The 22,341-nt window shown below is 35.3% G+C and overlaps 1 protein-coding gene across 5 annotated transcripts in view; it reads right to left on the bottom strand.

The window, feature by feature from the left end:
- The window catches only part of celsr1a (cadherin EGF LAG seven-pass G-type receptor 1a), a 102,485-nt gene extending 80,971 nt beyond the window's left edge, over nucleotides 1-21,514 (bottom strand). For 3 of the 5 annotated variants that reach the window (XM_088645055.1, XM_088645057.1, XM_088645058.1), the window contains exon 1: nucleotides 17,701-21,512. In XM_088645055.1, the coding sequence (XP_088501181.1) occupies nucleotides 17,701-21,235 (3,535 nt within the window). In that variant the 5' untranslated portion in view covers nucleotides 21,236-21,512. Of the gene's footprint in view, nucleotides 1-17,700 lie in introns of all 5 variants that reach the window. The other 2 variants (XM_088645056.1, XM_088645053.1) reach the window with 2 other exon arrangements.
- Between the last annotated feature and the right edge of the window lie 827 nt (nucleotides 21,515-22,341).

Here is a 22,341-nt window from a genome sequence, read left to right as displayed (position 1 = left end):
ATCAATGAAGTGTTAACAGCTGCTTGGGCAGACTGTGGAACAATAGCAGTGGTCTTTCCCTCCATATTGTGCTCAGTACTTTTAGTTCTGCTCTAATATTCGTTAACATCTTTATAAGCTCCAAATAAAATATGAGGAAATGATTCCTTTTTAAATCCTGAAAAATATGTTTCATAGATAAAAGAAGTGTGAAAATGTACCGACAAGTTTACTGAGCTGACAAGTTTCTAATGTGTGATGGAGCACTTTAATTTGTAGAATTACAATCTGTGGAACTTCTAAATGTAGAGAAAATATAAAACAATAGCTACTGCAAATATGTCTTCTGTAAAAATGTTTTTTTAAATAAATGTGACATTTTTCTATTTGAATATTTTAAAAATAACCTGAAGCATGTTTTCTTGCAAACACACTGTTAATAAATATCCCCTTCTTAGAATATACAAGCTAGAAATAAGCAATTAGTTGACTTTTGCAGTACTTTTGGTTAAATTAATTTTTCTTCTCACTCTGTATAACCTCAAATTCAAGTGATGACAGAAAACGCAAGAATGACAACCATGTAACTTTATCACAGTTCAAGGTCAAACATTAACACATAGAGGGTCACCAGCACAATACTTCACATAAACACATTACTCAATCAGGTCAGCTCTTTCCAAAAGTTTTTGGCACAGATTTAAAAAAAGAATCTGCACCTATTGTGAGGTCTAACCAAGTAGTTTCAGGTGAAGGGGGTGTTTCAACAGGGCTGGAGATGGAGGTCAGTTGACACCCTGTTGGATATGCACCTGTTGCTCACTGCACCATTGTCAATAAGGGTTCATCTGCTCTTGCAGCATATTTTGAAGTAGCTGTGAAAACACCTCTGCACCCCTTGTGCAAGGCTGAGCTCTCAGTTTTCAAATTTACACAAGTCCTCTCATTCCCCTAGCAACCGGTTTTTGTGTGAAGAGGCCCAATCATTCACTGCCTGGCAACAAAGCACCCTGTTTATGAGTAACCAGAGGGAACAATGGCTACAATCAAACACTTGCGCTATTAAAGAGCAAGAAAAAAAATCTGATAGATACCAAATTTTACACACACACATTCTGTATACATAGACCTAGAGTGTGCAATCATTTATTTCATATTCAGAAAACTAATGTACTAAAGTATTCATCCATTCTTTGTCAGAAAGTAAATTCTAAATATATCCTGGAAGCACAGTATACAAAGTCTGCACCTTCAATGGGATACCAATCCATCAGAGCCCATACAAGCACATGCACACATGAACACAGGGACAATTTAGAGACAGAAAAAATCCTACCAGCATGTCTTAGGAAAGTAGATACTTCCTACCCATGAAGGAAGCAGAAAACATGCAGACTCCAACACACAAGGTATCCCAGTTCAGAGCCTAACCCAGAAACCAAGAGTTTTGAGGCAGCAGTGCTAACTGCCACACTGAGCTAAATAATACATCTTCTTCAATACATGTACTGTAAAACACAACCAAAGAATATTGCATAGGGGTTTTTAACATTATCCTTTGTACATTACTTTATCCATTTATACAGCTTCTCAAAAGTATAGTCCACATAATTGTTTAAAAGAATCATTTACCCCCCATTCATTTTAAACACACATCACATGCACAGAACATTTATAGTGTCACTGCTTACTGACACACGCCTTCCCTTTAATTGTCATTCTAGCTTTCAAGGGATAGTGCTGGCCGCCGTTTATGAAGAAGTTATTTTCATCATATTTGCAGACGTTTTTTTCACAAATTTAAGGACACTCTTGTCACATAAATCCAGATATGTAGTGTAAATAAGTAATAAGCATTTAACTTCCTTCATGGAACAGGCTACTTTTCCCAGTTCAGGGGATTTGCAAGCAGTGAACAGTGTGGATGACTGCAAGCTGAAGTACTCTCTGGGTAAAGAGATAATATGAGCAAGATTCCTGACTCTCCATTGATGTTCTCTGGTCAAGTAATGTTCCTTCCTGATGTGAGGAGTTCCCAAGCTGTGCTTTTCAAGTCCACACTGCTGGTTAGCCATTCACAGCTTCTATTAAGTCTCGGGGGCTAGGGACCAGCCACTGATCCATGTCTGAGCTGATGAAATGCCTCCCTATTGGTACTGACACAGAGAACAGAGCTCCTTTCAATTGCTTTTTGCCAATGAAAGTAATTTAAAAAAGCATTGATACACAAACAGCTCTCCAGAGATCTTTTGTTTTTATGTGACAGAAATCTGCATGCAGACAAAAAACCCTGGTCTCCAGATTAAAAGAGTTTCTTAGCTGAACCACACTACAAAGGTCTATATTGCAACCTTCTTCCCTATTGAATGTCTTTGAGAATGTTTTGATTACCATAACAACCTCAATGAATGCCAATTTTTTTATAGAATCCAGACAACTCTACGATCTGGTGGAGGCTAATTCCTAAGCCACCCTTTCAGTATCAGCCAAAGCCTTCATTGAAAATCAATGTAACTTGCTAGGTTACCTATTTTGCAAAACATTAAACATTTCAAACTAAAAAGGTCACACTGAATGTTATGCTCAAAAAGATTCATGTTTCAGCATACAGCTTTTGAGTGATGAGCCCTAGTCTGCAGATTAACTCTCCAATAATGCACTAATATAGCACCCTACCAGGTAGGCATATTTTGTAATTGTTCAGACACATGACAAGCTTAAAAAGCATAAATAGGCTGTGTTGGCCTACACTGAATAAGGTCAACACAGCCTATTTCTGTTTCACCTAAGCAGTGCTATTTACATACTTCCAAGCAGTTTACATAAACCTTAAATCATTTACAATGACCCTTGGGTTCAACAATACTTTAGAATTAATGCATTTATGGGTATAAACACTCTTTATGCATCCCAAGATTAACCATTAACAGGTGGTTGGGTTTAATTTATTCACTTAATCATTTACATTCAGGTTACTTTACTCAAATTTATTAAAATAAAATTGAAATTTTCTTGGATTATAAATACATTTAATCTGAGGTACTGTACCAGCAATTAATTGTTTTTGAAATGATAGTGGAAATAACTTTAAAGGAAATTCAAACTGTAACAGGCAGTATACGTAACTGATCTTGCGTTATTCAAAAGCATTTTTCAGAGGTAACATGAGAATTCCTTCATAGAAATGAAATGGCACAAAACAGCACCCTTTTTGCAGATGAAAGCAGAGTTCACTACGATTTGAATATGCTTCAGCAAAATTGTAACATTAGCTTTGTAATTGCTATATACACATGGGTAAGAGTGATGTCATACATGCCTAGAGGCTCTGGGTTTTGATTTTCATATACGAGATTATGAAAATGTTTTTAAATGTCTCCATATATGACCAGTCCACATCAGATATATTAAATATCCAATGTGAATGCAACTAAATACCCACCTATATTATGTATTATATTGAAAAGTATTAAGTTTGATAACCCATTCCACTGTTATAAAATCAGTTAAAACCAAATAACTTCAAATGGTGCAATAAATTAAAGAAAACATATTAAACTAATATTTATGATAACCTTACCACTTGGCCACAGAATTTAAACAAAGAGAATTATGTTCGTAAAGCACTGTTTTGTTTTTTATACAAAATGTTAATTTTTAAATTCTGTGGATACAGTAGACAGTCTCTTCTTAGAACATGAAATGTGTAATAATCTTCCAAAGATTCACATTGTATAAAGTAGATGAATACACAGTAAATATAATGTTTTTATTTACCAGGTATTCATGAACAGTTTTTGAAAGAGTCATCATTATACATCTCAGGAACAGAAATCAATATAGTAAAGCCCCAAACAAGAGAAGGATACTGTATTCAGCCCATCAAGTCTGCTTTGTTTTAAGCAGCAAATTGATCCAAGGATCTCATCCAGCTGACTTATTTGGCCAAAAAAGTAATTAGGCTTATGTCCGCCTAATAAGAGAAAACTCTTATTCTTCCATTATCAGGAGGTAAGTATGTCAGCCCAAACCAATCGATTCATGCACCCATGTGGCACTACACTTACAGTCCCTTTCAAGTTTTAAAATCCTAGGCAGTCAGTCTGCATGGTCGGTAAAGAACTAAAAATAAAACATGGCAGAACTGACTGATACAAAAAAATCAAAAACAGCTGTACTCTTTTCGCTAAACTTACAGTGGCATACTGGCAGAATTAAATTAATTGAGGAGTCACCAAAAAAAAAAAAGAAATAAGGCAAATCAGTCTTGGTGTTGATTTTGGATGTAAACCAGACATCATTCTGATGGAATGATCCGAGTTAAGCAGCTGCTTCTTTCCGTTATTGTGAAGTCTGACATTAATTATCATTGCTATGATCAAGTCGAGTTGAAAATTGCCTTTGATCAAATGTCATCTGTTCTCTACTGCACTACCTGTCATACGGTGAACAGTGATAGACTTTAAATAGTGATTGATGAAGAGAAAAAAAACATGAGCCGCAGTATTTAAGGAATTCCTTTTCCCTTGCACAGGCCTATCAGCTGTTGTCCTGGGCACCCCAGTATGGAAACTGTTATCATGGACAGCAGTGTGAGAGTTTCATTCCAATCATCACTAGAATGGCTGGCCTACATTGCTGGACCATTTGAGGTTATGGGAACAAGGAGTGTTCGAATGCCAAGGATATAAGATTTGAGATGGGGCACAAGGAATGCTATGAAAACTATGTTGCTTAACATAATATAAAGTATTTCAAGTCTTTTATAAAAGTCTTACAAAACGAAGATAAATGTAAACATTAAGTATGTAACAATCAAAGCTCCCTTTATAATATCTAAATGTAGGATACAAAAATCATGTATACTGTACAACAAATAATACAATGTGCATTCAGCAAATAATATTAACACGGTTTGCTATGCAATGTAAGATCCTATGAAATCTTATCCTTTAAACATTTTCTGTGAGCATTACTATTATTTCTAACAATGTATTTTGTTTCAGTTTTCTGTAAAACGGTTTTCACTGACACTTAGGTTTTGCTACTAGATAAGTGCTAAACAAGCTTTTTAAAACGTTTTCTGAAGCTTATTCTTTCAGTGTTACATTGGTACATCTCACCCTAATCTTGTCACACCGGTTTACCTATGCACAATTACTGGAGTGCAAATTCACACAGCCTGAAGAGCAAATAACACGGTGCTGTGTAACAGCAAGGGCTTGAAGAGAACACAGAGGTATTCCCATTACCATTCAGCACCCATCTGGCATGAGAAACAGGGACTTTGATTCTCCCCCACTGTTTAGATCGTCACACACTGATAGTAAGTGAGTCCATGAGACATCTCTGACCGTACTAATAAATGCAATGTAATAATGAGTGCCTGAACTGCTGCAACCTTTCAAATAAGCAGCAGGCTAACATCAGGTTAGCCTGTGATAACGATTACTTCAGCCAATAAATTAGTTTCTACCTTTCTCTGCAGCATATTTTATGCTTTCACAGAGATTCAGTGGTATGGTAAGCCTTACGTTAACATCTGCTCAATTCGTACAAGACTAATTAATTCTTTTGCCTGAACTTGTCACACAGCAGGAGCCAAGTGTCTTACAGAGAGCACCAGCATTTTACAACTATCAAGTTCTTAGAGGTGACCGAACTTGATCCTACAATAAAAAGCAATTTCAATAAAAGTTTAAAATGTTTATCACTCACTTAAAAGGGCATGTTAAAGCTCTGTTAATGCTTTTGATTTATCAGAATGTAAACACTTTATATTATTTACTCACAGATAATGCTTTACTTAAAACAGTATTTTATCAAAATGTGAATAATTATAAATACTTCATATATTCACTACAGCTCATTTCACAGCTCTGCCTTGTCTTTGGAACCTCTAGCTCAAACTAATCCTCTATCTGCTGCTTCTACTCCTATTTTTATCAACACTGCATGTAGCTCTGTGTTGCCCAATCCCCTATCTTTGATGATTGTGGTGCCTTTTCAAAGTATAAAATTAATTGGTACAAGTCTGCATTATTACCATTACATTTTACAACGGGAAAGCCAGTCTTCACTTTTTCTTCCAGAGAACTTACATGAGAACGAATGACCATTTATATTAATGACCTTTTCAAGAGACTTACATCATTGTTAAACAGAAGACGAAACAATGAAAGAAAGAGTAACTTCCTTATATGTCACCACAACAAACAAATTTATAGATGGGATAATAGAACTTATGTCATATAGAAAATAACACGCAAATGTATTCATTTTCCATTTTATAGTTTGAAAGATATGCAAGAGAAACTAGCCGACAAATGTTAAATTTTATTCCTCCCCCTTTGTTTTCAGATTGTCTTTAAATCTGACACTCCTGTAATTTTATATGGACTTGAATAAACATGGTTTCTCCACACAGACCTTAAAATAATTTATATTGGGTTTCTGCTTATTAGATTCTTAATTGCATATTCCACCCAACACTACAATGTCCCATTACAACATGACATGCCCATTCCATGCCTCTAGTTTCCATTATCATAAACTTCTTAAAAGTAATTCACTTTTCTCCACTTTTGACCAATATAAATATGTGCTCAAATTTGAATCTTTTTAATATGAATGGTCTTCTCATTCTATGACTTACAATCTCAAAACAAGCTACTTGGCTCTTCTTTTGAATTTTTTGACTTGCAACGTTGTTCTACAGTACATGGTGCACCATGAAGGGCGAGGTTGTTGTGTATGATGCAATGCATAGTCTGCATGGATTCAGGGTCATAACGAAGGTTTTTGGCTTCTTTCCTTTGTTTTTTTATTACAGGTTTTATATTAACATTTAGCAGCTGTCACTATCTGGAAAGGGGGACATGACTGTCAAATGAAGACATTTCACTACACAACACTATGGCCAATCTAAATTCAGCTTCAAACATCCTGGTCAATGAATGTATCAGTGAATGTCCTGTAGTGTGTTATGGGATTAAGGAAGCCGTCTCTTAAAGAACTGACACACCTGAAGAAGGCTCCACAGCCGAAACGTTGTGTTCTCTTTCTTCTTTTTTTCAGCATGGAATAAACCTATTACTTGTTCCTCTTAAAGAACTGGTCTTTCCAGTAATCACAAAGGTGTCTGTAGCACAGCTACACAGTTAAAGGTAGCCAAAAAAGTTAAAAAGAGCTTTTCTTTGGGAAATTGACCATGATTCACATTTCATAAACATTTAACTAAAGAGTTTATAAAATGTCTTGTCTTTAAGAATAAAAATGTTTCCACTCAAAACAATGATTTAAATACTAAAGACCACTAACAAAACCACCTACCCCTAATGTGTGCTTTATAGTAACTGTGCAACTACTATTTTGTCTTCAACCATCAATGCAACGATACAACGCAAAACAACATTAATCCAACGCATTAAACACATTAATCCAATGTGTTTCTTTTCTTCTCTTTTCAGCCCGGAATAAACCTTTACTTGTTCCTTTGCAGCCTGTGCATGCTGACACAGGTACCTACTTGAACATCAATCCATGTTTGAAAAGTGTCACCTTGCTGACACATTGACTCTAAACCCACTCTGGCACCAGAAGCCACAGGACATTACCATGACAATGTCATCTGTCTCCAGATGTGCAAAACTGTCTCATAGCAACAGCTTTTCGGTAATGTGCTTAACAACATTTTTACAAGCCTTTCTCTTTTGTCAGCCCCCTACTCAACTCTATGCAAAAGAGTGTCTTTCAGACAAAAATACTTCAATAGCATGGAGAGACCTATACATGGTGAAATAAACACCTTGACAAAACAACATAAAAAACATAGATCAACTTTTATTATTTAAATTTAAAAATTCCTTTTAATTCCTATGAATTATAATATTCCTCAAAGTTGCCAAAAAACCCCAAACCAATTAAAAGGCTTGGCCTTTCTGTTTTTGGAACTTTTAATGCACTTTCCTTTAACTCTGTAATTTACGAGACCCTTTCTCTGTGAAGATTAATTTTGAACACCGTACTTGCACTTTCAATGGTCTGTTAGGAAATACACAATTTAGTTTGAAATAATTAATCTGCTTTTCTCTCTTAGCAGGTAGCAAAGGTAAAGAGACTGAATCATATTAATTCATTCATATGATTCCCATACGTTCACGTGAAATACTTAAAAAAGCACAACTTTTGTTTTTACTTTTGTAGATTCTAACAACCTTAAATAACTGGACAGTGTGCTGATGATTTGTTAATACTGTAATTGTTTTTACTTTAAATTGTAACATAAATAAAAAAACACTAGTATTATATATATTATATAAATTTCTATATACTTTAAATTTCCTTTCTATTAATCTGGTTTTAAAAATATTTTATAAAGGTTTAATTAACTGCACTACTAATATTTTAACAATGCTTAAACAATCAATTATATTTGAATATTTAGCAGAAGGCTGATCATCTACTGCACTACAGATTACACAGTATATTTTAGACTATAGTCCAATCCCTGTTTGTGTCCATAATTTGTTTACATTAAGGTGCAGATAATATGGTTTACTGGCCTATACCAACTCTTCAGGTGATGTGAGTATTATTCATTTCCTTGGTGTTCACACATCAGACCTAAAGCATCCACTATGTGAATAATTTTTTCCCCCAACATCAAAAATCGAAACAATTAGAAAACAAAAGCTGCTATGTAATGACATTTTCACATATGTATTAATCTATCACACATGAACAAGAGAAAAACTGTGACTCACAAAATTACTCACCATGCAAACACTGTGAGTCATAAAGTGATCATCCCTGTTGCTAGTGTAACAGCATTTCTGACACTTATAATATGAAGTTAATCAGGACCGAAGAGCATTCTGCACTTAAGTAATGTATTAACGACAAGCATAACTGCTTTCTAACTAGGAACAAAGCCAAGTGCTAGAGACTTAAACAAGCCCATTTCTATTAATGAAACAGCTACATTAAGTAAATATGCTTAAAGTTTACATTTTCAACTTTAAAATTTAAAGTTCACACTTCTTCCCACACCTGAAGAAGGCTCCAAGTCCGAAATGTTGTGTTTCCTTTCTTTTCTTTTCAGGATGAAATAAACCCGTTACCTGTTTCCTTTGCAGATTATGCATACTGATGCAGCTTCCTACTTGAACTACTAAAGTTTAAATTACATAAGTGAAGCATTAACATTTTTTTACTTGTTCCTTTTATTTTTCAGAAAAAAAAAACAATTTTGTGTGACCATTACTTCTTCAGTTCCAGTTGCAAAGGTGCTTACAACTAAATCTTAGGAACAGTCACACATTGTAAAACTTAAAAAGATGGAATTATATTCCACTATAAATACCATATTGGGCTGTATTAAAATATAAATTGACAACCTTGATGTTTCAGTTTAGATAATGAAAAGTAAAAGAAATAATTTTCATAGATTTTGCGGGTCATTATTAGCCTGGTGTTATTGCTCAAGGAGCAAGCTATAGGACAAAAATAAAGATGGTGTTAATGTATTACTTTACCAACATTCCTAACTTCTGCTAGTGACCACTTCATCTATATAATGTCACTCTTTCTGCCACTGGCAGAATTAGGAGCTTTTCAATACCTAACAAAAGATCTTTTGTGCAAAAAAAGACACATTTCCTTTGTATAACACTGTAACAGGTTCCGGTAACAAGCATTAATGATCACTCTTTCAAAAAAATCCTATAGAGAATACAGAATGTGAAGAACCTCAGCTTTTTTTGTTCTTAAACTAAATGGTAGAGATGTCCTTAAAGTTTTCTCCTTCCCTCTGGCCAAATATCTTACATGTGCTATACAAGCTTAAGTTTCACATTTTTTCCCCCACTTTGTACCCATTTCAAAATTTGTATACCTCCACCAACCAGCACAAGACTTATGTTTTAAACTAACATATAGGACAAGCCTGTGTCCTCTACAATATCCTCTCAGGTGATGAATGTGAGCTGTCCAGGTGAACTGTCCTGGAACTGTCCAGGTATATAAAGAGTGGTATTCACTCTTTTCACATTCATTCTCCCATTCGTCTTATGTAACACAAAGTACCCAGGGACAAAAAAACATCTGGTTAACATTGATAACATGATAACATTTCCAATTCTGGCATTTTCAATTTTCAACCCATTTTCAACTCTTAAAATTACTCTCTGAGCTCAGCCCCTACTTCATTCCTATCATTAACACCACATTTTCTAAATCTATAATTCCCCTTTGTCTAATGCTATAATGTTTTTAAGAGGCAAGTAGTATTTACTACATGCCCTATTTAACAACTTTGAGTACTCAACTCCCACACCAAACCATTATAACAACTTTATTCATAGACTGCCCTTACACATTTCCCAGTTTGCAACTTTAAAAACAATGCACTTAATTTCTGAGTCATGGGATGTGAAATTCTATGTACAGCACAATCTGGTATTATTTGACATTAAATTAAAAGTATCTAAGACACTGACACAAATTTGAACTCATATATAAGCCTTTAAACCTGCAATGCTTCTTTAAGTATTAACTTCAGAAAAACGTAAAAGAGGGTCTGCAATTAAGCCACAACCTACTTAATTGCTACGGTTGCTTCCCAAGATAAGAAAAAACCAAAACTGGTCACAATAAACCAAGCGATGCATTGCACTGTAATCTTAGTATTAATAGTTCTGAAAATATTTGGTAACACACTGAAAGTCCTTGACATCTGTGATTCTTTAAGGTATCAGCAACTCTTGCTAACTGAAATCAACTTATGCAAAAGGAATAAAAACAGCTAATTTAGATGAGAGCCCACATCTGTTTCATCTAATTCTCATCTCATTAACTGATTAGTCAACCATATCGATATCAATAGACAGTGATAATACTGCATTTAAGTCTACATTTATGCAAACTTCCTTGGTCAATACCAGCTTCATAAAAGAGGCAGTCATGCAAGAATAAATAAACTAATGCTTAATAACTTCAGCATTAAGTTCTAAGCATTTTTCTGAAAGAACAAATAAGTGTAATATATTATTTCATTATGCACTGAAGTGTTCTGCAAACCCTATACAAAGCTTAAGTGAACCAAGTTGGCACAAGTACAGTTAGCAGGAAAACGTATTGTAATCTGTTGCTCTTTCTGGCAGGTGTGTTCACTAAAACTACCGTGTTTAACAGCCTTTAGCTCTTTGTTCTAGACACCTTATTCTTGGGTGTCTCATATGTTTTTCAGATTACTCTGCAAGATTAAACACGAAATCAAATTCCTTTCCCGATCATTAAACAAACACCCAAAGATAGCTGGAGTGGTTATTCTCAGTTAATTGATTGATGTTAAGCTTTCATTTGAAGCCCTTGTTGAGTTCTGACGCTCAGAGCAATGAAATTCAACAAGAAAGGTCACTCTTAAATCCTGAAAAACTAAACCAACATTTCAGTGGGAAAAATGAGTTAACGAAACTGAAATCCAACTGAAAGCATGTTAGTTTTCATATTTTTGTCAGCCCAAAATATCAATATTTTGGGTTTATTTTGGTTTTTGTTTACCTTTACCATTGCATTGTGTTAAAAGAACATTTTTTGGGATACTGGAATTTAGTTTTGGATTTCAAATCATATGATTGAATATTTTCATAAAGATAAGGCATTTCAACATTGCGGGGATATGTTCAGATGTTAGTCGTCTCAAAAGAAAGAAAACACATGAAAAAATATTAGCTTTTATCAGAAATATAGACCCTTTGTCACTTGACCTGATATTGACTCAGGTGCATAATCAGTTCAATTGCAAATATTTAAACAAAGATTTACAATTCCACACTTCACATACAAGATTACAGTGGTTTTTGTGGGGTGTGTACCCTAAAGGATTCGAGATTTTTGATATATTTTTATAAAGACTGCAGCTCAAATGAAATCAATCCAAATTTCTCAATGCATTATATTACCCAATAGTATGAATAGCATGGTGTGAAATAAAATAAAAGGTCACTGCTGGTTAGGGAATGTGATTTAGAGATTCTATTTAACACAACGTTCTCTGACAAATAGCTCCTCTGTGTAAAGTAGACTTGTGGGAATTTAAGAGGGAAGTCCTCTTAAGTTCCAAATACCATTTAATTTCAGTTCCTGTATAACCCAAAATCAGAGATGCATAGTAATTGTACTTGGGATGAAGACAGGGCCAAAACAAAATTCGCTCAAAGAGTCAACTCACACTTCCTTGCAATCTGAAAATATCAGAAGCAGAGGCTAACAGCTGTGGCCTATGGAAGAAAACAATAGGTCTTCATCCCCTGTGTGCATTTCAGACTAGTTATGATAATTTTTAATTACAATTGCTATATTAATTATTCTTATATAGTAACTCAGTATGAGTGAAAGCCTGGTAAAACAATCATTCCAAACTTAGGTACAGCATAAAAACACAGGGAGAATCTGTTAATATTTTAAAGAATTTGCAAAAAACAGACATTTTAAGCAGTATAACAATCTTTGTCTTGTTTATACCACTATGCTGTAAAGGAACAGGTACAGGTTTAATACATGCTGAAAGCAAAAGAGACAGATTGTGGCTCTGGAGTCTTCTTTATACCTGATGAAGGCTCTACAGCCAAATCGTTGTGTTCCTTTTCTTTTCCTTTCAGTATGGAATAAACCTTTGCAGCCTACACGTGCTGACGCAGCTCCTACTTGAACTTCTTCACTTCTGCATGTTTACGCACTGTGGTAAATGTGTGCAGTTCAATAATTATTTTAAATGAAAATGAGTTTAGATAAAGATATTAGTTCAATCATTATAAACCACCTGCACAGCACTGTCCTTACCTTTTCACACAGTGGTGTGCATCGGTGCTGTCTATACATGTTTTGAAAGAAATACCTATCCAATGGACTTCAACCTGCACATTTCATTTAGTCTTTTAAGTCTGCAATAGCCCTCAGAGGTTGTTTGGAGGGAAATATGTTCTCCACACCTGCTGACTAAGAGCACATAGCACACAGGCCCCAGAGTTGGAACAATTTCATACTACCTTTATATGCTTGAGGCATTTAAATACATTGCAGTCATAACTAGCAATACCATGCCACTTGAAAACTGAACAACAAAAAAAAGACTGTATATTTCAAAACAGCTGGTATGTTACTTTCAATGCTTACAATATTGGCCAAACTGATCAATCATGTACTGTATTAGTTACCACAGCTGAGTTTCCTCACCCATTTTTCCTTCTTGCATATATATACTCATACCCACGGTGGAGTTTTTTGCTTTAGAAAAAAAACACCTCAATCTAAGTAATATAGAAGCTAAACAATCAAGCCGTAACCTACATTAATCTGTAGTATGCAGATCAAGAACTTTAAGTATTACAATTTCCTGAAAATAGTTTTAAATATAACAGATGATTTTGCATTGTTAGAGCCAAATCACATGTTTTCTGTTCTCTAACCTGGGTCATTGCTATTCCATATTTCATTGAAATCTCAAGAAATGAGATTAAAATGCAGTAGAAATTCATTTACAACAGTCTTGCTCAAATAATGAACCACTGTCACAAACACAAAATGGATACCGGTCTCTTCTTGTTTCCATGCTATATTCAATGAAAGGATATCTTTCAACTATTTCCTTTCGGGAAAGAAACATCTTTTTGCCAGTCCTACAAGCAACATAATTCCAAAAAATCTAAATAAATCTAAATATGTATCTCCCAAGTATTGAACATCTGGAACAGCAGAATATAGCATATGAATAAGCATAGTTTGCAATCTAAACAATACAAATAAACAATACACAGACATACTGCACTGTAAGCTACAGTAAAAAAGTAACTTATTAACATACGTACAAGAAAAGTGTCACAAGATAACCTTTTCTTCTTTAACACAAAATGAAATGCAACTTCCACAAGAAGATGTTTTTTTTCATTTAAATCTGGGCACAGCAACAGCACATGCCATTGCAATTTCACAAATCTCATTATGGTCATTCTTGGCTTTACAAAAAAGCAATGTAGCACCAGCCTTCATGATTAGCAGTTTAAATATAATTCAACATCTTTTTTTTCCCATGTAATTTGATCCACATGGTAGGGAGAAATTCTAGATGACAGCAGACAAGCTACTAAATAAATCAGCTTTTACATCTACAACAACACGTCTCAGTTACACTTCTGACTTACTGACTGAGAAGGATCTGTGTGAACTGTGAGGGTTTTGGCTTTTGTCAGCAGTGCCAGCTTCTGAAATCTTGCTTATATGCAAATACAACTTAAATTTTCCTCTAGAATAAATTGTGTTGCAAACCTTGGGTAACAGTTTGACCTCTTAAAAACCTAAAAAGCAATACAGTTCACACATGAGCACTGTGTACATACTCGATGAAAACTATAAGTTTTTCTGTATTTAAGTGCCATCTCTGCTGGCACAATGTAAATTACAATGAACAAAAAAATCCTAACTATTGTGATTCATGAAATGTGTTTTCAGGCATTTCCAAAAGTGTTTCAGAAAAAAAAACACAAGTAAAAGTTACGCATCCAGTTTCAATTTCTTCTGCTTTATAAAATCATAAGCAATTTATGGTTTATATTACACTTTGTGTTGTACAGTCTGAAAAGTGAATATAGTACGTAAAATAAGTGTAAACATAAAACCTGACATATGAGAAATGCAAAACCTGTATTTACAGATAAAATTCACCTTTCATTGAAAATTTACAGCAGCGCTTAAGGGAGAAGGATTTTCTACATGTAACAACATGCTTTTAGTTGGAGAAGCATGGTACTGACTGGAAATGATGACTTGTCTTATACTCACTAATGATTCTTTCACAAATACACTACACATGAGTAAGGACCAATGGAGATAGGTGATTCTTACATTAAGAATACAAAGGCTTTAGATTATACAATCTTTCCTTTCTACTATAAAGCTTGTCCTCCTAGGAATAAGACCTTACATCCACGACACTTCTAGATACTGCTAGAATAATACATTAGACTATTTTTGCAAAAATGGTCTAAGATACTAAAGCATTTATATATATATAATAAGATACATGACATTATCTAAACAAAACACAAAAACAAAGGAGAAAATGACTTGGGTACTTGCTCATACTTAGTGAAAGTGAGCAAATATTGTACACCACTAATGGTGTTGTCCCATCAAAAAAAAATGTTTTAAAGTAGGAAAATTATAACAAAATTATGAACCAATTAATCACAGACGAAAGTTTCTTAACAGTTCTATTTTTTAAAAGACAGTTAAGGAAAATGCTTTCGATAAAGCAGATCCACAATTGTGTGTTAAATAGTGAAAGACAAAGGGCAATAAATACTTCTGTGACCAAATCTTTAAAGTCACATGAAAAAGGTTCTCTTACCTTTAAAAATTATTCAAGACTGCTTTTCATGAATGAAACCATTTCCTACACAAATATATATACATTTACCTCTCGTCAAGTCCAGGGTTAAAAGGTCATTTTACCACCTTTAAGAGTTATCTAACACTTGACATCAGGGTGTGCCTGAATAGCTGCTCATTAAACTGGCAGAGACTTGGCTTCCTGGGGACAGCAGGGTAACCATTGTCACAGATTAACCCATTGGGACATCTTATTAATACCTGTAATAAACCCCTTTCAGGAAAATAATTGGCTGTAACCTTAAAAATTTACATAAGACTGATAACCAGAACTTATAGGATGAACAAAAGTTGTTTTCAAAGGAAATGAAAATGACTGATACAAAAGGGGGGGGGGGTGCTTGGAAAAGTTCAAGCTGAAGTATGTAAATTCAGGAACAAGTAATAGGTTTATTCCATGCTGAAAAGAGAAGAAAGAAAACACAACATTTTGGCCGTGGAGCCTCCTTCAGGTGTGAGTAAATTCAGTGATGTTAAGGAAAAAGCCACAGCAAGATGATGTGTGAAAAAGTCTATGATCAGATATCTCTATGGAATAATCAGGCACCGCAAAGAAATTTGCGGAAAAAAAGGCAATTTGCTGAAAACAAAAGTAGGAAAAGTAAAAACTGGAAACGGTGGAATGAACCACACAATCGAGACGTTGATTTGATGTATCAATCAGATATTGTGACATTTTATTGAATAATGTCAAAGTATACAATAAATGAAGGTAAGTCTACACACCAACAAAGTCAGTTCAATCCTTTTAATATACCTAACGACTGATATTCAGCAGTCCTGTGGGATGAACTAGAGTACTCAAAGTTAGCGACGGTGAAAAAAACATTCTTTTAACCTGGTTTACAGTTACAGAATAAAAAGGGATGAGCAGTTTACTTAGTTTAGTAGTTTACTTAGTACAGTATAACGTGAAAGCAAGACATTATTCTAAGTGACTATAAATTATGTAGATCTTCTATATCTGTAGATATAGAACTAAAATTTGCAAACAAAATACTAAAACTAAATAACAGAAAAGTATCACATCTAATACATTATTAAAATAATACACTATTAAATTCTATGTATTATGCAACTATTCACACTAAATAATAATTAAGAAAATATAAGTTATAGATTGTGGCTCCAAAAAATTATGATTTATGAGAACTACTACAGCATGTGGAATTCATAAGTGACAGACTATAAGCAAAGTGTTGTTTTATTTTTTTTTAAGTGAGCAACTTTAATTAGCTTAATTTAGGAGATAGCATTTAGTTAGACTAACCTACAATAAATCTTCAAGATCTTAAGTTAGAGTTAAGGAAATGTAAGAAGATCAAAGTTATCACATAACATAAACACTTTCAAATAATACAACAAAATTACACTAGCTGAGATGTCTCTGTTAGCTTCAGTTCATTTTGTTCTTGTCCACTTAGGAAATAAAATAATTTTATCTATTCTCAGCATCAGTCTTATAAGAATTGAAAAAGGTGAAAACTACAGCTATATTTGATCACTATTGAGTGGTTAAATACCAGAATATTTTTTCAAAGTATTTTCAGTATAAGAAAGGATCATTCTTGAGTTTAGTCCGATTATTAAACTAAATGGTAATCCCATAATAAAGACTTTTCTTTCTATATAATGGACTATGTTCAATTTTCTCAGTGTTCACCATGATCAAAACTATTTCCCAAAAATATAATAAATATAATAATTAATGCTGAACAAGATTTTACTTGATCACAGGTTAAATCATCACCTTCAACTATAGTAATATTATTCAATCGTGTCACAAATATTCCAACCAAATAGAATTAAACGGATTTAAAACTGACTGTTTTCACTCTCCACAAATGTATAAAAAGCAGCCTGGACAGTAAATGTGTTTTGTTATTAACTTATTGACTATGTCACACATATATTAGTTAAACCTGATGGAATGCGAGGTGGCAGGACCAGTCAGAAGAAAGATTTGTAGGCCTGGGGCAAAACAACTGCTCATTTAAAAAAAATATTTCATTGTGGAACTGTAGATGCAGCTTGTGCTTCACAACATTATATTTTTCATCAATGTCAAATAACCATTTTTCAAAGAAAGCATAAATCAAAATGTTACTTATCAGCAGAAAACAACTGAAACCAGCATGTTAAAACACACCCTTTTGACATGTAGCAAAAGCTGCTCCTTTCTACAACCTAAAATAAAAGGTAAAGCTTTAAGAATTCTAAAATAAAGTAAAACAAGGAATTTGCAAACTTCGAGATCAATGAATAGGCACTTACCTGTGACGGACACTTTCATTCTGGCTTCCAAGGGCCTGTTATTATCCAAGTCTCTGCTTAGCTTCAGTTCTCCTGTGTCTTGGTTTAAAATCAAGAGACTTAGCTCATTACCCTCCACAAAGGTGTAATGAAGTTTATCTGAAACGTCGGGGTCATAAGCAGGAACCTTTCCAATTACCCCAGAAGGAAAGCTGTTGGACTTGTTGGTTACATAGTTGTTAAAAATGATTTCAAAGTCCTGCAGCACAGGATCATTGTCATTTATATCCACAAGCCGGATGTGAACAGTGGCTCGGCTCACTAATGGAGCAGATGTTGCCTGGACCACAATCAGATACTCTGTTTTAGTTTCATAATCTAAATCTGTTAAGGCAATTAGGTCTCCATTAAAAATATCCAGCTGGAAAACCTCTGGAATGTTTCCTTCCACAATCTGATACATGATTTGTGCATTGGATCCTTCATCTGGGTCTGTCGCAGTGATCCTTGCTACAGTAGAACCTACTGCACTGTTTTCTTCAACATAGATGTCAAATTCATCCTTTTCAAAAACAGGTGGGTTGTCATTTATATCTAGCACAGATATCTGGATGTTCACTGATGCTTTTAAAGGTGGAACCCCCTTGTCAACCGCATAAGCTTTCAAGTTGTAAACTGGCACATTTTCTCTGTCCAGCTTCCTAGCTGTCCTGACAATCCCAGAGGACTGCTCAATGAGAAAGTCCCCATCTCCATCATCCCCACCTTGAAAAGTGTAGCTCACTCTTCCATTGGATGAGGAATCCCTGTCAGAAGCAGTTATTTGCAGGACGCTGGTGAACACAGGTGCATCCTCAAAAACACTGCCTGAGTAAATATCTGTTTGGAACTGAGGGGAGTTGTCATTGGCATCAACAACAATTATTTCAACGTAAGTTGTGTCTGACTTCTGAGGAATTCCATTATCCCTGGCTATAATTGCCAACGTGTAAGAAGCCTGATCCTCATAGTCAATTTCCATTTGAGTAGTTATTGCACCTGAATCAGGGTTGATTTTAAACTGTGGAACATTATCTTCCATAAGGTAAGTAATCCTTGCATTCTCACCAGTGTCTTCATCAGTTGCACTTATAACTACTACCGTAGAACCAATGGGCCTGTCCTCACTGATTTCCACCTGGTAATTAGCATTCTGAAAAACGGGCCTGTGTGTATTAGCATCAGTAACATTAATGTAGACCTGAGCTGTGTCAAAACGAGTGCCATCGGATGCAGTTACAGTCAGCACGTATTGCCTCTCTTGCTTATAATCCAGGGGTAAGGCTAATGTTATTAGACCACCACCACTCTGGCTCGTAATTGCAAACCTGTTTCTAGTGTTTCCACTTGAAATCTGGTATGTTACAACACTGTTAACATCTCTGTCAACAGCTGTAACAGTCAACACACTAGTCCCCACAACTGCATCTTCATTAATTCTAAGGTAATACTCTTTTTCAGTGAAAGCGGGGATGTTGTCATTCACATCTAAAACTGTTATGCTTACACTGGCAGAGGATGACATAACTGGGACCCCATGATCCCTTGCTTCAATGCCAAAGTGATAATAATCAGTTGTCTCTCTATCTAGTTCTGCCGAAACTGTGATCCAGCCTGTGCTGTTATTAATTGCAAAAGGAAAATCTGGTGGCATGTCTGTCAGTCTGTATTGTAAGCGAGAATTCTCTCCAGAATCCGCATCAACAGCCTGAATGTGAATTACAGAATGTCCAACTGGGACGTTTTCCAAGACTGTGGCTTGGAATGGGGTGCTGACAAACATTGGAGCATTGTCATTCACATCAACAACCTGCACAACAACAAGACCAGTCCCATTTATCAAAGGGGGTCTACCCCCATCCTGTGCCTTAATTCGCAGATTATATTCCCTAATTATTTCATAATCTAGCGGGTTAATTACATCAATGACACCAGTAGGTGAATGAATATAAAACTGACCTTTTACATTTCCACTAATTATACTATAGTGCACTTTGGCATTGTTGCCTTCATCTTTATCAGTAGCTTCCACCTGTGCAACTTTGCTGTTCACTGGTATGTTTTCAGGTACCTTGACAACGTATCTTTTTTCACTAAACTGAGGATAGTTGTCATTTTCATCCTCTACAGTGATGTGCACAGTAGCTGTAGCAGTTTTTGGGCCAGGGTCTTTGCCTTGGTCATTGGCCTCAACTATTAGATGGTACTTTGCCATCGTTTCCCTGTCTGGACGCACCCTGATCTTAACAACTCCAGTTCTCGGATCAATTTCAAAAGCGGCGTTTGCCCCGTCACCGTTCACAATTCTATATATCATATTAGCGTTGGAAGGCGCATCTCCGTCTGTTGCCCTTACAGTCATCAGTTCAAAGCCTTCTTCCATATTTTCGCGAATGCTAACCTTGTATTCAGTTTGCTCGAAAACCGGGCCGTGATCATTGGTATCACTAACAGTGACTGTGAGATACACTACCCCTGACCTCTTAGGTGTGCCGTTGTCAGTAGCAGTCACTTTGAATACATGAGTATCTTTTACTTCCCTGTCTAAAGGCTGTGTGGTTATAATGCTCCCGGTCTCTGGATCAATTTGAAAATAATCGTTGGATCTGCTATCAAACAGGGCTTCCATAGTATACTCAATTCTACCAGCATCGCCTTCATCTGGGTCAGTGGCTCTTAGCATAATAACCCACGTCCCAGCGGGCTCATTCTCTGGGACAGACACCTGATAGTTGCGCCACTGAAACTGGGGAGCGGTGTTCACGTTTCTTTTTCTGCGTTTGTTCCACGGGCCCATCTTATGCCGTGCATGATCTGTGAATAAACCACGCTCGTCCGTTGTCATAAACCGTAATTTAACTCTAACAGTGATCTGATCATTTCGCCGGTCCTTGAGCGTACAAACTAAATCCACCTCACTCCTCTCTCCAGACCGTAGGCAGTGATCCCCATTCAGTGTTAAACTCCCATTGTTAAAGACCACTTTTAAATCCGCTTCAGTGCATGTGGAATTGGAAAACTCTAAATTCCTCGTAAAAACTGGTAAATGTTCCTTTATATTCATTAGCAATTTACCTGCGGAAAAGCAAGAAGCCGCATCCAGTCTTGAAAGGTAATTAATGTATACATTAGGCTGACCTGTTGCAGTCTTTCTTTTGTATTTGATAAAGCAGTCTTGCCCGTGGACAAAAGTGTTAAAATGCGTTAAAATTAAGTTTTCAGAGTTTACAGACCTGAATTTGAAGTAAACCGGCGCAGGATTTTTTAGCAGGCGCGCACAGTCTATTTTCTGAGTAAGACGTAAGACTCCGGCTTGAGGGTCTATTTCCAAAAAGTTTCTCAGGTATTTTGGAGTTAAAGTCCTATCGATTTTGTATATCCAACCAGGTCCAAGAGACAAATTTGTTAATACAAATCCGGCATGTAAAGAGTCCGAAAGGTGCAAATCAAAACATCCCAACATTGGAAATTGAAATAGAAAACTAATCCAGATCACCCAGTGCACTGCCAGTTCCATGGCTCAAAACTCTGTAGATCCACACAAGTTATCCAAAACACCTGCATATACCATTAGCTCCCCTCCCGCCAGGACATCGTTTTTCGTTTATGTTCCATGGGAAGATTTTATTAACAAAAAGACGAAACTTAACATCTTGTATCCAGAGAGCTGAAACTCATTATTTCCACGTTAAGTTTAAATGATTACAAAATGGCTCCGCAACTCCTCTCCTCCTCCGAAACTGATTAGCATAAACCTGCTCTTATCACCCTACTGGGAACTTTCACAGGGCGCTTTTTCGTGAGTATTCACTAATCTCTCCAGGATACTCAGAAGTCCGCCTGTTAAATGCGTTGTTTTCTTGGAGAGAGAGAGTATAATACAAGCAAGTAACGCCAGATTTTTTAAACCTCCGCATTATTATTTATAAAATGTTATTGAAAGGTTTAATTTATATTGTGCAAAACTAAACATTTTTAAAAATATATATAATGCATCAACGAGTTTGAAAACACAAATATGTACAATGTCATAAGCGCGTTTTAATAAAAAACGAGTTATGACAAATACTAAAAAACTGTCACGACTAGCAAATATACATTTCTCTAATGAAAAAAGTTTATGTGGAATACAATCCGCAGTTTTTCACTAAATAAAAACGTTTGAATCCCCGTTAGTATATCTTAATCTACAGAAGTGTTAACCTACAAAACATGTGTGACGGGTTTCATCTCCGTAGCAACATTGTAACTTTCAGCTTTAGACTTCTTTTCTGTGGTCTATAAAATACTCTCTGCAAGAGTGACATCTGGTGATCACCATTAGAAGTAAAAGTACCTGTATTTAAAGTTCCTCGACAGCTCGTAGAAAATACCAATGCGATGTTTCACATGACCGTTATTATACGAGATTAAATAAAGATTGAGTAAAAAAATATATATATATACTTAATTTTTAGTTGTACAAACATGCTATTAAACCAACGAGAAATTAACGGGTTTTGTGTTTGTCTCAGAAATAATAATAATAATAATAATAATAATAATAATAATAATAATAATAATAATAATTTTCTCCTTTTACAAAATTTCTGATAATAACGTGTACAGATATTCAAATACTGT

The sequence above is a fragment of the Lepisosteus platostomus genome, chromosome 9 (genome assembly GCF_059453375.1).
Source record: "Lepisosteus platostomus isolate fLepPlt1 chromosome 9, fLepPlt1.hap1, whole genome shotgun sequence".
Taxonomy (NCBI): Eukaryota; Metazoa; Chordata; class Actinopteri; order Semionotiformes; family Lepisosteidae; genus Lepisosteus; species Lepisosteus platostomus.
This window is presented reverse-complemented; position numbering and strand designations above follow the sequence as displayed.